The following is a 14,526-nucleotide window of genomic DNA, read 5'->3' on the forward strand; positions in this document are numbered from 1 at the left end:
GGTAGGCATTCGAGTTCTCCCTACGGACGAGGACAGAGAAGCTCGGAGAGAAGTAAACAGGAGAGAGGAATGGATCGGTGGCAGAACTTGGCTTCAAAACTGGAACTGACCCAGAGGCCCGAGCTCATCGAGGATCCTGATCAAGCAGCCTGCATAGAAGAAGCTGTGGGTCAAATACTACAGTCCCCTACACGTTTAGTCATTTACTGGCTATGTGGGCTCATGCGTGGCACCTAACAGCTTTGAGTCCAAGCCTCAATGTCATCTTCTGCACACACTGAGATAGAACTGCTACAAGGATTTGCCACTCCCAGCATGTGCTGAGCCCTAGCGATCATGACAATGCTGACGATTGCCTCTCTAAGGTCAGAAGAAAGAAGCTAATCATTTGGACTTATACTAAGACTCTTCCTATAGACAGCTGCAAATGCCCACTCACAGCAGCAACCTTGAGACAGACAGCCTATGCCCCAGGACAGCCCTGGCTTGCAACGATTCAGATTACTTTTACTTTGCAAGTCAGAAATTTTTTTTAAAGAGATGTTTCCTCCATAAATGCATTTGCTGCTGGTTTGCTCAAACACGTCTTTGGAAAAAAATGTTAAAGCTTAAGATGAAGAAACCAGGAGACACAGGACAGGCAAGCTGATCACCACAGTATTCTGTGTTTCCCATAAGCAGATGCTGGTTTATAGGTATCCCATGACCCTTGAGAAAAGTAGGCGTTATCCTCCTGCAATCCAATGACCTAAGCATTTGACTACTAGAGGAACTGATCTGAGAAGTAAAGGACCCAAACCCAGTTTAAAAGATAGATTAGTTCTACAATAGTTCAATGTAATTATTATTTATTTAGACATCCCGCAGGTGCCATGACTGCGTAATTCGATGTTCTGCTGTGGGCTCAGGAAACGACTGGGGTTTAACGCAGTTTAAACAAGCCCTAACAATTTCCCATGTGGCCTGCCCACCCCCATCTGTCCTTTCTCTAGGCATCTTAAACTGTTTCTCAGGCACGACCGCACAACACACTTCCAGGAGGAAGGCAGGGGGAGAGCTCTGTGCATCCGTTTACAAATAAGGCAGGTGAAGCCCACAGAGAACTGGTGACTTCTCTGAAGACTGCACAGCTGTTCAGAACTGAACGGCATGATGGCACCGGAACCCACATGCTGAACTGGCACCAAGGGGCCGTGGCTGGAGGGGGCGGGCTCTGGGCAGCAGGGGGTGCTGGGCAGGAGAGGGCAGGAAGGCCCGCACTAACCCACGCACGTGAATGCTGTCTCGGGATTACTGCACTGTCCTGCTGCCCGCCTGTTAGTTCTCCGAGATCCCGGAAATCTCATTCGGACATTTCCGAAGGTGGGAAGATGGCCGCCACTGTGCCCTCTCCTCAGTACCCACAGTGTACCTCCCACTCCCAGGGTTCGCATGAGGATTTCCTTCGCCCCCCCTTTTATATTCATGCAACTACTCTGTATTCATCCAAGTTTCTGGTTTTTCTATTAGCAACTCTGTAATGGTTCCCAAGTACTGGAATTAAAGGTAGCTATCAGTCTTGAGCTGTACACACTTGAAATCCTGTGAACCCAAGAATAAGACTAATTCCGTGGAGAACAAAAGCAACACTCCACTGAATTACCAGCAGTCACATCTATAATAAGTTTCAGCATTTTTTAAAAAATATCATACCTCTGATTGGCATATATCTGTGGATTCTTTTAAAACATAATTATTCTTTTGGCCTCGGTCAAGGATGCCTCAAGTTTACAGGCAACACCTGCTAGCTGCAGTTTCGTAACGGACTGCTTGCCCCTCCTTCTACGTCCTCGCTGACACCAGCCCCTCCCCAACTCACTCAGAGCATGGCAGCGAGAGACCACACCCACCTTTGCCCAAACATCAGTGTTGACTTGGTCTCAGCCTCATTGAAGACAGAGGGAGAACAGCAAATAACGATTGTGGTTCTACAGTTCCCACCCAGAGAGTCCTGAAGAATCCGAGTCATCTTGCTGTCCCGGTATGGCACGTGTGTTTTCTATTTAGGAAAAAAAAAAAAGTATTGGCTATTACAGCCATTGTCCATTCACAGAGAAAACACAAGCAAGTTAGCGATGGGCACACTGGGCTTAGAAACATGTGTAAAATAAGAATTTGTTGCCCAGTCTTTGGATTTGGCCAACGTTTAGAGTGCCCAGTCTGGGACCTGGGTCATAGGAAATTAGCATCACCATTCATACATTTTAATGGACTAGATCTCCCAGCAAGTAGGATGTCTACAGCCAGGATTCCCTCTGCTCCTTTCCAAAGAAAAACAAACTAATCTCTGGGGTATGTGGCAAAGAGAGGACACAGACCCAAAAAGTGACTTCTCATAATATCATTTAATAGAGGGGGATAGGATCACTTACTGTCCCTTCTGCCAAGGCAGAGATCACATTTCCAAGAGCAGACAAAGATTTATTGATATTTTTAGCTTCATCGAGAACAGCTCCCTCGGCACCGGTCTTGCTGACCTACCAGAGAGAAGAGAAAGCAGTGAGCTGCACAGGACAGCAAAAGCACAGAGTAGAAAATTCCAATTCACAGGAGGGCGCAGGGCTGCGGATTGAGGGAGGCGGATGTGAATCCTCCTGGAACGCAAGAAAAAATAAAAGTAAGTAAGAATCACGTTGACCAAACCTTCCCTTGTGCCTGAGGCTGGGGATTTGTTCTGTCTTGTTGTCATTTTCCTCTCAATTAGGTTTTTGGGGAATGGCTGAAATGCCTCCAGGGGTGGAGCTGCAGATGCTTCCCTGGGGGACATCCATCTAGGGAAACCAGGCTCCCAGAGTGCTGTCACTACCGAAAGGCTGGGCCCTGCCAGCCTGAGCCACGGCCTCCTCGCCGGAGGGAGCCCAGGGAGAAGCGTGACGCAAAAACACTGTCCTGGCCACGATGAATGGACATATCGGGGAAGTGTACGTTATGAGCTCCACCTTCAGGCAAAGGACAAGAGGTGGTGGTTGGTGGGGGGGGTTTGTCCAGACTCTCTGCTCCCTGCCTTACTGACTCCGCTAGCAAGGAAAAAGGGAACGACTGTCCAAAAGGAAAGATACCTGGGGGCATCACAAAGTCAAGAAAGTGTATATTACATTGTGGACTTGTCTCTTCTCTCTGCGGCCAGGGAAACCACGTACGGTTCCTCCTCTGCTGTGTTATTCCTGGCAATTTCCTATTGACAGTGTCTGCTCTAGGTAGAGAGCAGTTTACAGATGCCAGGGAGAAAGGGAAGCCAACATGCTCCCCGGCCCGGCTGGCTGGGCAAACGATGCGGGAGGAGCAGCTCCTCTCTGAAGACAGGACGGCAGGGAACTGATCGCAAACTGCGCCAAGACTGACGGTCATGAGGGATAAAGGAGAGACTCCGAGGGATAAAAACGAATGCACATGCAGGCGGCAGTGTTTTCAAACACGATAGATATGCATCTCTCTGAGAATTGTGTGTGTGTAGACACCACTGCGGACAGAGAAATCATACAGCTGACGGGTCACCAGTAACAGCCTATTCACACGGTGTGGTTTAAGGTGCTTTCCTATCTGAGCATCTGAACTCCACGAAATATGCAAGACAGGTACAATTGCCTTCCATTTCCACAGACAAGGAAACTCTGAGCTCCAGAGATGTCAAACTGCCAGTCCAAGGCAAGAGCACCATTTAGGGGAGTTGGGGATTAAAGCCCAGAGTTCGTTCTAATAGATCACACTGACTGACACATTCATGTGGGCACATCTAGGGCAAAGGAAGACAGATGGGAGTGAAAGAAACAAGGTACAGGACCACAACTTTAAAATGCCCCACAAATATCATAAGCAATAACCACCGACACTGTGCAGAGGACAGGCCTCCACACTCAACTGGCAGCATGGAGCTGTTTCCAGCTGTAGGCCCCAAATACTCCCTCCGTGCTCGGAAGGGAAAGAGAGCAAACTCGGGAAGAACAAAGGGGCCACTGGGCTCTTTCTCCAGACCCACACAGCTGTTGCAGCAGCAAAGTGCAGCCTGGTTGCCAACGTTCAGTCTAGAACTAAACGATGCTGCTCCGTCTTCCTATTCTGGTGCATGTCTGTTTCATTGAAGTTACAAGCTTGTACCAGTAAAATTTTAGATTCCCAACCAGATAATTTTCCAGGAACATCCACGTGACTCTGCTCATGGCTTTACAGATGTGTACAGGAGAACATTTCAAGTAGCCATTACTTACATGGATGTTAGTAGCCATAACGTGGCGTATAGCAACTCAGCGGTGGGGTGCAGTAAGTGGGGATCAACTGCACAGCTCAGGAGACTGGCTGAGCCTCAGGGCTGGCCCCTGGGGACAGTCAGCACTGTCAGCGATGACAGAGGCCACATGGTATGGTGCACAGGGACTTGCTCTGTGAGGTCGCCGGAGGGAAGCAGTGCCCCCAGGCAGGGTGTGGCAGCAGGAAGCTCTGGCAGTGTGCTATGGAGGTGAGGCTAGGAGGGGGCAGGTAGAAGGTTATGAGGAGCCTGTCTGGTCTAGAGTATGACCTCAGCCAGTGCCTAGGAGAGCATGGGACAGATGCCAAAAGAGAGCCCTGACAAAACCAGAGAGAAGGAACAGGGCTTTGGGCCAAACCCCTGGCTACCCGCCTGGTGTGTGGCCTGAAGGAAGTGGGAGGCTGCCCACGTGAGGCCCTGTCAGACCACACCCACTGCAGAGAGAAGCAGGGAATGCAGGGACAGCCCCAGGTCCCAGATCTTCTATCAGCAAACAAACGTGCTGGGGCAGGACGGCCACGGCCCAGTGGCAAAGTCCGTTTCTGGCCTATTTGAATCTGGTGCAACACGGGGATCTTCCCTTTCCACAGAAGGTCATGTCCCTCCCCCATGTGTACAACTACTTCTGCCAGGCTAAGCGCACACCAGCACTTGCCTAATGTCATCATTGGGGCCCATTAAGCATAAATCCGAGTTGGCATTCAAAGCACCTCCTGTGATGTGAATAGGGAACTTCAGGACCAGAAAAGAGAGCAGGGAAACGAAGGTGAAATTTAATAGCATTTTGGCACAATACCAGAAACTTTAAAAGCTCTTTAAAACCAGGGAATAGAAAGGGTATAAAAATTATACCATTGCACACTGGAGCAAATAACAGGGAAAATCATAGATAATACAAATAAGGAACCAATTACCTTTTCGCTCCCAGCCAAATCAACTAGATAAAGCTTCCCACTGAGCTTTTTTTCGGTCTCTACATTCTCTTGCTTAATATTAATCAGGAAGATACTGTGACTTCTAGAGCTGTGTTCATTCATGTCTGAAAAGGAAAATAGTTTACTGCTCTGCAAAGAATAAGAAGTTTAGGTAGCAAGCCTCTCATCTAAAAAGCACAACAAATCATGCTTAATAGCTCCATTTTTTAAAGTCCAGCCAATTTAAAAAAGTATCTAAGACCACAGTTTCTTTTAAAAAGACAATGAGAGATTTAAAGTATCTTCACATGGCAAAGAAATTAAGAATCTTAGTGGATGGTTCAAGAGAACAGATTCTCTAGCTTTGCCTGAAGCCCCCATGGACCCTCGGCCTCACAGTGCTCACAGCTGGAGCGCCTGGGTGGCTCAGTAGGTTAACCGTCGGCCTTCGGCTCGGGTCATGATCTCAGGATCCTGGGATCCAGCCCCGTGTCAGGCCCCCTGCTCCAAGGGGAGTCTGCTTCTCCTTCTCCCTCTGCCACCCCCTTGCTTGTGCTCTCTCACTCGTGCTCTCTCCCTCTAATACATACAATCTTTAAAAAAAAAAAAAAAAGAACAAAGAGCTCACAGCTTCCTCCCCCCTCACCTTTAGTCCCTCAGCCTTGGTCATCATGGTTAGGACCCAGTGTATTCCGTCTCCGTCATGTGTGTAAGCCTTGCCTTATCCATAATATCACAAGCTTTCTTAAGGAAGGATTATGACCTTAAGATTTAAGACTTCTTTTTTTCCTTAAATAGAGTTCTATAATCCATACTAGGCATGTTGAAGGTCTCAAAGATTAAATATGCTTCATTAGTACCGAGTACTAGAAATAGAAATCTTTTTGGGGGCACCTGAGTGGCTCAGTCATTAAGCGTCTGCCTTCGGCTCAGGTCATGATCCCAGGGTCCTGGGATCAAGCCCCACATCGGGCTCCCTACTCAGCGGGAAGCCTGCTTCTCCCTCTCCCACTCCCCCTGCTTGTGTTCCTGCTCTCGTTATCTCTTTCTCTGTCAAATAAATAAATAAAATCTTTAAAAAAAAAAATAGAAATAGAAATATTTTTGGACCCTGGTCTCTGTTAACTAGGCAAGCAGAGATCCTAGTGATAGTCTTCTTCAACCCCCACTAGCAATCATTTCTTAAAACCAATTTTCTAGGCACCCTTGTCCAAGATGGCTGAAGACTAATGCTAGACCTCAAGATCATGAGTTGGGGTACAGGACTCAAAGAGGAATATCAGTCTCTTATCTGGTATGTGGAAAACAACAAGAATGCAGACAATGATTGATTCCAACTGGAGTCCAACAAGGAAGGGACTCAGTGTTTTGGAAAATGCTGGTGCATCCATGACCTCCTCAACTATGAGTCTGACATGAAGTTTGACATTCCTATCACATATCCTACTATGGCTCCAGAAATTACAGCCCCTGAACTCAATGGAAAAACAGCAAAGATGTATAAGGGGTGACAAAATATGCCTGACCGAGCACTTTAAGCCTTTGTGGGCCAGGAATGTGCCCAAGTTTGGACTAGCTCATCTCATGGCTCTGGGGCTGGTTCCATGGCTGGTAATGGAAATCCCAATCTGATTCAGAAAGGTGTGTGATCCGGTGTAAAGAGAAATGCAACCAATGAAGGATGAAGCCACTGAGGCAAGACAGAAGGACCTTTGATAGGCTATGTTCCTGTTTTCTGTGCATCACTCTTACGCATCCAACTGCTTCCCCTCATACCTCTTCATCCATAACTGTTACTAAGTAGCTGCTTCAGGCATTGCTGAAAAAATAAACAACAGTATTGCTACTGAATTTCTAAGACTACAGAGGGAGGGGAAAGACTGGGGCTTTGGAAAACCAAAAGGCAATTTATATCTCTTCCCTTCCCCAGGTGGAGCAACGAGAATTCCAGGAAGGATAGGAGGTGCTGAAAGTAGGTACATAATCTTTTTGGTTTCTGGAGATAACTTGTGAATAAAAGCTGCTTCCTCTGGTGGCCCCCCCAAAAATCTTTCCAGAATATATGGGGGAAAAAGTTAAAGATTCCACAAAAATTATGTTGGAATTAATAAATGAATTCAGCAAAGTTGCAGGATAAAAAAGCAACGTAAAAATCAGTTGCATTTCTATATACTAACAATAAACAATCTGAAACGAAAATAATTCCATTTAAAATATCAACAAAAAGAGATACACCTGGGTGGCTCAGTCTGTTAAACATCCGACTCTTGATTTTGGCTCAGGCCATGATCTCAGGGTCATAAGATCGAGCCTGGCTTCGGTCTCCATACTGGGCATGGAGCCTGCTTGGGATTCTCTCTCTGCCCCCACCCCGACTCACGCACTCTCTCCCTCTCTCTCTCTAAAATAAATAAAATAAAATAAAATAAAATAAAATAAAATAAAATAAAATATCAACAAAAAGGATAAGATACTTAGGAATAGACTTAACCAAGGAAGTAAAAGACATGTACACTAAAAACTACAAAATGAGGGGTGCCTAGCTGGCTCAGTCAGTAGAATATGTGACTCTTGATCTCAGGGTTATAAGTTCAAGCCCCATGTTGGGTGTAGAGATTACTTTAAAAAAAAAAATCTTCTAAAAAGTTTTAAAAGAATAAAAACTACAAAATGTAAGAAGACACCTATAAATTGAAAGACGTTCCGTGTCTATGGATCAGAAGACTTCACATCGTGAAAATGGCAATACTACCAAAAGTGATCTAGAGCTTTAATGCAATCAGTATCAAGATCCTAGTCATGTTTTTTTGCAGAAATAGAAAAGTCCATCCTAAAATTCATATGGAATCTCAAGGAACCCCAAATAGCCAAAACAATCTTGAAAAAGAACAACATTGGACGTCTCACACTTACTGATTTCAAAACTTACTACAAAGCCACAATAATGAGACAGTGTGGCATTGGCATAATGGCAAACATAGAGAAGGACAAATGAGAGCCCAGAAATAAACCCTCACATAAAATGGTAAAATAATTTTCAACAAGAGTGTCAAGACCATTTGATGGGAAAACAACAGTCTCTTTACCAAATTGAAAACTGTATATCCACATGCAAAAACAATGAAGTTGGACTCTTACCTAGGCCATATACTAATTCAAAAACAATCAAAAACCTAAATGTAAAAGCTAAAACAATAAAACCTAGAAGAAAACATAGGGGAAAAACGTCATAACATTGGATTTGGCAAAGATTTCTTGGAAATAATACCAAAACCACAAGCAACAACAGTAAAAAACAGATATATTGGACTTTATCAAAATTAAAAACTTTTATGCATGAAAGGACAGCATCAACAGAATGAAAAGGCAACCCACAGAATGAGAGAAAATATTCACAAATCGTATATCTGATAAGGAATTGAGATCCAGAATATACAAAGAACTCCTATAAATCAACAAGAAAAAAAAAAAACCCAATTATAAAATGAGCAAAGAACCTGAACAGACATTTCTTCAGACAACCTACAAATGGCCAATAAGCACATGAAACAATGCCAAACATCACTAGTCATTAGTGAAATGCAAATCGAAACCATAATGACATAAGACTTCACACCCATTAGTATGGCTGTTAAAAACAAAAATAGAAACTAAGAAGCATTGGCAAGGATGTGGAGAAATTGAAACTCTCACACACTCTTGTTGGTGGGAATGTAAAATGGTGTGCAACAACAATGGAAAACAATGTGGCAGTTCCTAAAAAAATTAAAAGTAGAGTTGACATATGATCCAGCAATTCCACTTCTGTATATATACCCAAAAGAAGGGAAAACAGAAACTTCAACAGATATGTATACATCCACGTTCACAGCAGCATTAGTCACAATAGCCAGAAGGTGGGAGCAACACAAGTATCCACATGTCTATCTGTGAATGAATGAACAAACAATGTAATATATACCTACAACAGAATACTATTCAGCATTTTTAAAAAGAAAGGAAATTCTGACATATGCTACAACATGAAGACATTATGCTGTGTGAAACAAGCCAGTCACAAGAGGACTGGTATCCCTCCACTTCTATGAGGTACATAGAGCTGTCCAATTCACTGGAACACAAAGTGGTATAGCGGTTACCAGGGAAGTATGGGGAGGTATTGTTCAATGGGCTGGGGTTTAACTTTGGGGTGATTAAATTCTGGAAATAGACAGTGGTGATGGTTGCACAACATTATGAATGGACTTAATGCCACTGAATTGTACCCTTAAAAATGGTTAAAATGCTAAGTTCTATGTTATGCGTAATTTTAAAAACCACCTTACCAGAATGATAAGAAAAATAATTAATGTTCTGCACCTACAGTTCTGAACCAAGGGGCCAAGATGGATTGTCAAGTATGCCGTGAATAATTCACGACTAACAATAGCTTAAAAAATCAAATAAATAACTTCTTTATAAATGAGAGATGCTATTACTATAAGAATATCAGTCTTACATTCTTTCAAGTATATGTAAAAGCAGAAGAGAAAGACGTGGAATTTAACCTACGCTGTATACATGTCTAGGCTCACCTATGAAATCTGCCGCATGTGTGAATATCCTCTGATAGGATGTCAGGGTAGAGAAAAGGTAGAGAATTACGGTACTGGGTGACAGAATCACAGAGCCTTGGGTGGAAGAGACTTAGAGAGGCTAGACCAGTCAACCAACCGATGTTTCCATCTCTTGTATACCTTACAGGGAACCCTGCCCCTCCAGGTAGCAGGCTTTCCTTGGGGCAGCTATCAGGAGCAGAGAGTTCTTGTGGTCGGTCAAAACCTGCCTCCTGGTAGCTTCAGCAATCCTAGGTGGCCTACCCATGTGGTTCATATAAAGCAAACCGACTTTCTCAATGTCAGCACCTTGAACATGTTAAGAAATATATTACACTAGGGGCGCCTGGGTGGCTCAGTTGGTTAAGCGACTGCCTTCGGCTCAGGTCATGATCCTGGAGTCCCGGGATCGAGTCCCGTATCGGGCTCCCTGCTCAGCAGGGAGTCTGCTTCTCCCTCTGACCCTCCTCCCTCTCATGCTCTCTGTACTCTCATTCTCTCTGTCTCAAATAAATAAATAAAATTTAAAAATATATATATATATTACACTGTCCCTATGTTCTCCTCAGAGTTTTTCTTTCTTCCAACCTAGAAATCCCTAGTTCTCTCAACTCCTCCTCCTACAAACTCCCTCTGATTTGTCCATACCCCTCAGAATGAGACAGCCAGCCCAAAGATGGGGGACCAGAACCTCTGCTGCTCTAACATAGGACCTGCTTCCTGGAGACGTGTGCGCACGCCAAGGAAGGAACTACAAGGTAAACAAGCTGGCCTGAATGTGTTTGTTATTAACATGGCATAGGAAGGTTTTCAATAAAGCTCCCAGCTCCACTTCCTGAGCTCCTCCTTGCTTTTCTTTTCCTTTTCTAAACAGGGTAGAAATCTACCGGGGTTTCTTTCCACACATATGACTGGCATATAAAATTTGTTGGCTTGCGTTTTTTTTAACCTGAACAATAATGTGGTTGAAATACATTTAGAAGCTGACTTTTAACCCCCTTTCCTTGGTTGATTGGTTTTCCCCAGTGTCCAGACATAGGGGGCTACCAGGGCCCAGCGAGCCTCACCCAGTATTCCCGAGAGTTCCCTGAATGGCAGAAGGCACGCTTCCAACGACCTGTTGAGACACTCTCGTCCTGCATACTCCTGTGTGCTTGCTTCCGAGCCACTGCTTCATAACTGCCTTCCCCGGCATTATTTCCTTGGGACCTCATTACCCACCCCTCCCGGTGGGTGGGCAGACATTCGTATCCCAAGTGACAGGGGAGGAAACACCACCCCATGCTTACTTGTGACAGCCACGTGTCGGTTTGCTTTGCCTTCATCTATCACATCCATGACCTCCTCGGGGCTTGACACAAACCGCTCGGTACACCCCTGGAAAAGAGTCAGATCAGGTTAACCACTAGAAACTGGAAAGCTGGGGCGCCTGGGTGGCTCAGTCATTAAGCGTCTGCCTTCGGCTCAGGTCATAATCTCAGGGTCCTGGGATCAAGCCCCGCATGGGCTCCCTGCTCCGTGGGAAACCTACTTCTCCCTCTCCCACTCCCCTGCTTGTGTTCCCTCTCTCACTGTGTCTCTCTCTGTCAAATAAACAAATAAAAACGTAAACAAACAAACAAACAAACTGGAAAGCAACTCTATTTGAAGACAGCTAAACATTCTCCCATTTCTCCAAAGGCTGCCATGTTGGTCCAACAGCTCTTCCTCCTGGCTTATGGCTTGAGTTCTACATCAAAGAGAAGTCTGAGCAAACCCCAGGAAACCTAGAAGTAAACCATAAAAGAAATGCCAGCTTTTCCCTAGATTTTTAAGTACCTGTGCATACTCAACAGCAGTAGAAACAGAAAATAAAGAACACCAGTGACAGAAAAAGAAATGGATGAAATTTTGCTTTGCCTTTCATGCTAGCCACCAACTTTAATTAGACACTTTGAAGTTCTAGGCATAATGCTATGATAGGCTTGCTCTCACTGCAAAGTATACGCAATTATCTCCACTAGCAAAGCCTCTCTACATGTGACTAATAAATACTTGTTCACTTCTCCACTTCTTACCTCATGTGATTAGACATCTGTGATACATTCCCACAGGGATACGACTGAAGAAATCAAATGTCTGTTTTTTAACCAGATAGATACTAAATATAAGGAACATGATGAAACACCTACATACACTCTATAGGAAATATTCTGGGCATATTTGGTAACCATGATGATGACAGTGACAGGAGAGAAGTCAATTGCATCATCAAGTCTTCCTCATACCTTTACATACGGGACTCTGTTTTTATCTTCATGAACAGCCAAGTTCGTCTTGGATACTGCAAATAATGACGACATGCAGAGGAGAAAAGAAAAGTTAAAGATTCTGTATTGGAGGAAAAAGAGAAATTGTTACCGAAGATAGGCAAATCTAATCTCTTTGCCATATGCAAGTTTAAGCCTTGGCTAAGAATAAGCAGATAGTGTAAAGGCAATAAAACATCTCTATAAACTTTCATTAATTCCTGAAGCAGAAGAGCTGTGAATCACTTCAACCTCCCTAGACCTTAAAGAACAAATAGAGGAAAAGCATTCAGGTTACTCACCATCGAGTAAGTCCCTGATTTTGTCCAAGTAGATCTCAAAATAGGAAACCTAGTTAAAAACAAATTGAGTTTGAAACAGAAATGCCATGCTGTATTTGAAAAAATATCATTACTAGAACTCATAAAAGCCTTTGTCATGCACAGCTAAGGAGAGCAAGAAGAGGGGGCAGAAAGCTGGATTCGGAGGCCTGCAGCACAGAGCCCCAGCCAACTCTCCTGCACTCTCCGGCTTCCTGCCACGTCAGCCTGCTCTGCGGACCCCTGCCTGGGCTGAGCCACCCCCCACGCCGTACAGCCCCTGTGGTCTTGATTCAGGTGCTCCTTACATTGTGCACTAGACGGCCACTTACAGGTGGACTCTACCCTTCACCCTCGATGAGCACCAAGCAAACTTCTAGGTAGGACCAAGGCTGGAACAGAAAACGGTCTTGGCGAGTAATTGTCGACATCAGTTGGCATCTCCTCATGCATGATGTTGACCCCCTCACCAGACCAGGCCCAAACATTCACATGAAGGAAGCGGGGATGGGGATAAGGGCAGTTTGCTTGGAGCTACAAGAGCTCCAGGGTAATGGGGAGAGAGCTGCTGATGGTGGCCAGCTTTGGGGAGGCCAGGAAAGGTTGGAACAAAATGGGATTTAATGAGAGACAGACTAGACTGTGAGGGGGAAAGGAAGCCTTCTAATCAATTATCCTCAGAGCCCAGCCCCAGCCCCTCCTGCATCAGCATCACTCAGACCTTTGTAGAAACTGCAGAGTCGTGAGCCCAGCTGCAGACCTCCTGAGTCAGAATCTCCAAGAACTAGGAACTGGCTTCTAAACTCCCTAGGAACACCTGAGAACAACTTTAACTAGACATGTGACCATGGAGGTTTAATTCACATGTAACCAAAACTATAGGCCTCGGTTTTCCCATCTGTCAAATGAAACTATTGGACTTAATGACGTCAAAAATTTCTCTAGGATTCTGCACTCTGTCTACACCTGCCTTCCACCTCCCAGATCAACTTTCTTTCTCTCATGTTCATGGGTTTTTTGTGTTTTTTTTTTTGAAACCTAAACAAAGGAATCAACAAACAAGTTGTTAAGAAAGAAAAAAAGTTGAAAGAACAGTTGTAAAGCTGGGGTGTAACTCTATAGGTGAAACCTCAGCCCTGCATCCTCGCTCTTGGACCTCTGGTTGGGGGCAGTGAAGCCTTCCCAACCCAGCACTAGTCCTCACCCCTCAGTCCCGTTCATTACCTTGTCCTGGAGCCTCCTGACTTCCCAGTTTCTCTGAGATCTGGGGTCTTGGCTTCGAACCCTGGAATGTGTAGCTGGGCATCCCCTCCAAGTTGCCTGTCTGCCTAACAACCTGAGCTTGCCAGATTGTCTGTCAAACTCCCCAGTCACCAAGCCTCGTGCGTCATAGACACACCTAGCTGGCCTTGGAAAGACTCACTGCTCCTGAAACTTCTCCCTGTGGCTGGAATCCTAGGGTCTATTTGACCTCTAATCTTGGACATCTCTAACTCAGCCTCCCTGTAGCCAACTCAACCCTGGTTCCAACCCATTCTGTGCATCTCAAAATTGTCTAGCTTTCATTAAGACTTCTGTTATCTTTGAGATGTACACGTGTCCTTATTTCCAGAGATTGCAGAGAAATTAATTACACTAAAAAGCAGTCATAAATTACATATTAGCAAATATGGCAATTAAAATCCTGTTCACATTTAATATGAGAAGAAAAAAAAAAAACCCCTCTGATTTATTAATTTCTTTTTACCACAGAAGATACTGGCTGCTTTTGGGGGATGGGGGGATGATTTTTTTTTTTCATTTCAAATACTTCGTGAGACCAGGTGGAAGAAAAATAAATATGTGTTGCTTTGCATTAAGAAACAGCATGTTCAGAAATAACATTTAAAACCTCTATGGGGCTCACTTTAAGGAACAGATTTTCAGTACTGCTTTAATCAAGCCCCTTTTTCTTGATTAAGCCTGTCACTACTCAGTTCAAAATACAGAGCAGTCAATAGCTGGCCTGTCCACTTGCAATTATGATATATGAAATAAGTGAGCATAACTACAAATGCAGAAAAGGAAGACTGTAAATTCAGCCCTGGAGACTTGGGTGCTGTTCCTTCTCTTCCCGCCACCCCCCTC

At 44.6% G+C, this 14,526-nt stretch overlaps 1 protein-coding gene across 2 annotated transcripts in view; it reads right to left on the reverse strand.

Moving 5' to 3' along the window:
* The window catches only part of KIF5C (kinesin family member 5C), a 171,810-nt gene that overhangs the window by 69,267 nt on the left and 88,017 nt on the right, over positions 1–14,526 (reverse strand). For both annotated transcript variants that reach the window (XM_081814471.1, XM_081814470.1), the window contains exons 5-10: positions 12,382–12,430; positions 12,059–12,114; positions 11,081–11,168; positions 5,197–5,321; positions 2,412–2,516; positions 1,890–2,038 (exon numbers count right to left, since the gene is read on the reverse strand). In XM_081814471.1, coding sequence (XP_081670597.1) covers positions 1,890–2,038; positions 2,412–2,516; positions 5,197–5,321; positions 11,081–11,168; positions 12,059–12,114; positions 12,382–12,430 — 572 coding nt within the window. The remainder of the gene's footprint in view (positions 1–1,889; positions 2,039–2,411; positions 2,517–5,196; positions 5,322–11,080; positions 11,169–12,058; positions 12,115–12,381; positions 12,431–14,526) is intronic.

Source organism: Leptonychotes weddellii, chromosome 3 (genome assembly GCF_054177405.1).
Source record: "Leptonychotes weddellii isolate Sample4059 chromosome 3, ASM5417740v2, whole genome shotgun sequence".
NCBI lineage: Eukaryota > Metazoa > Chordata > Mammalia > Carnivora > Phocidae > Leptonychotes > Leptonychotes weddellii.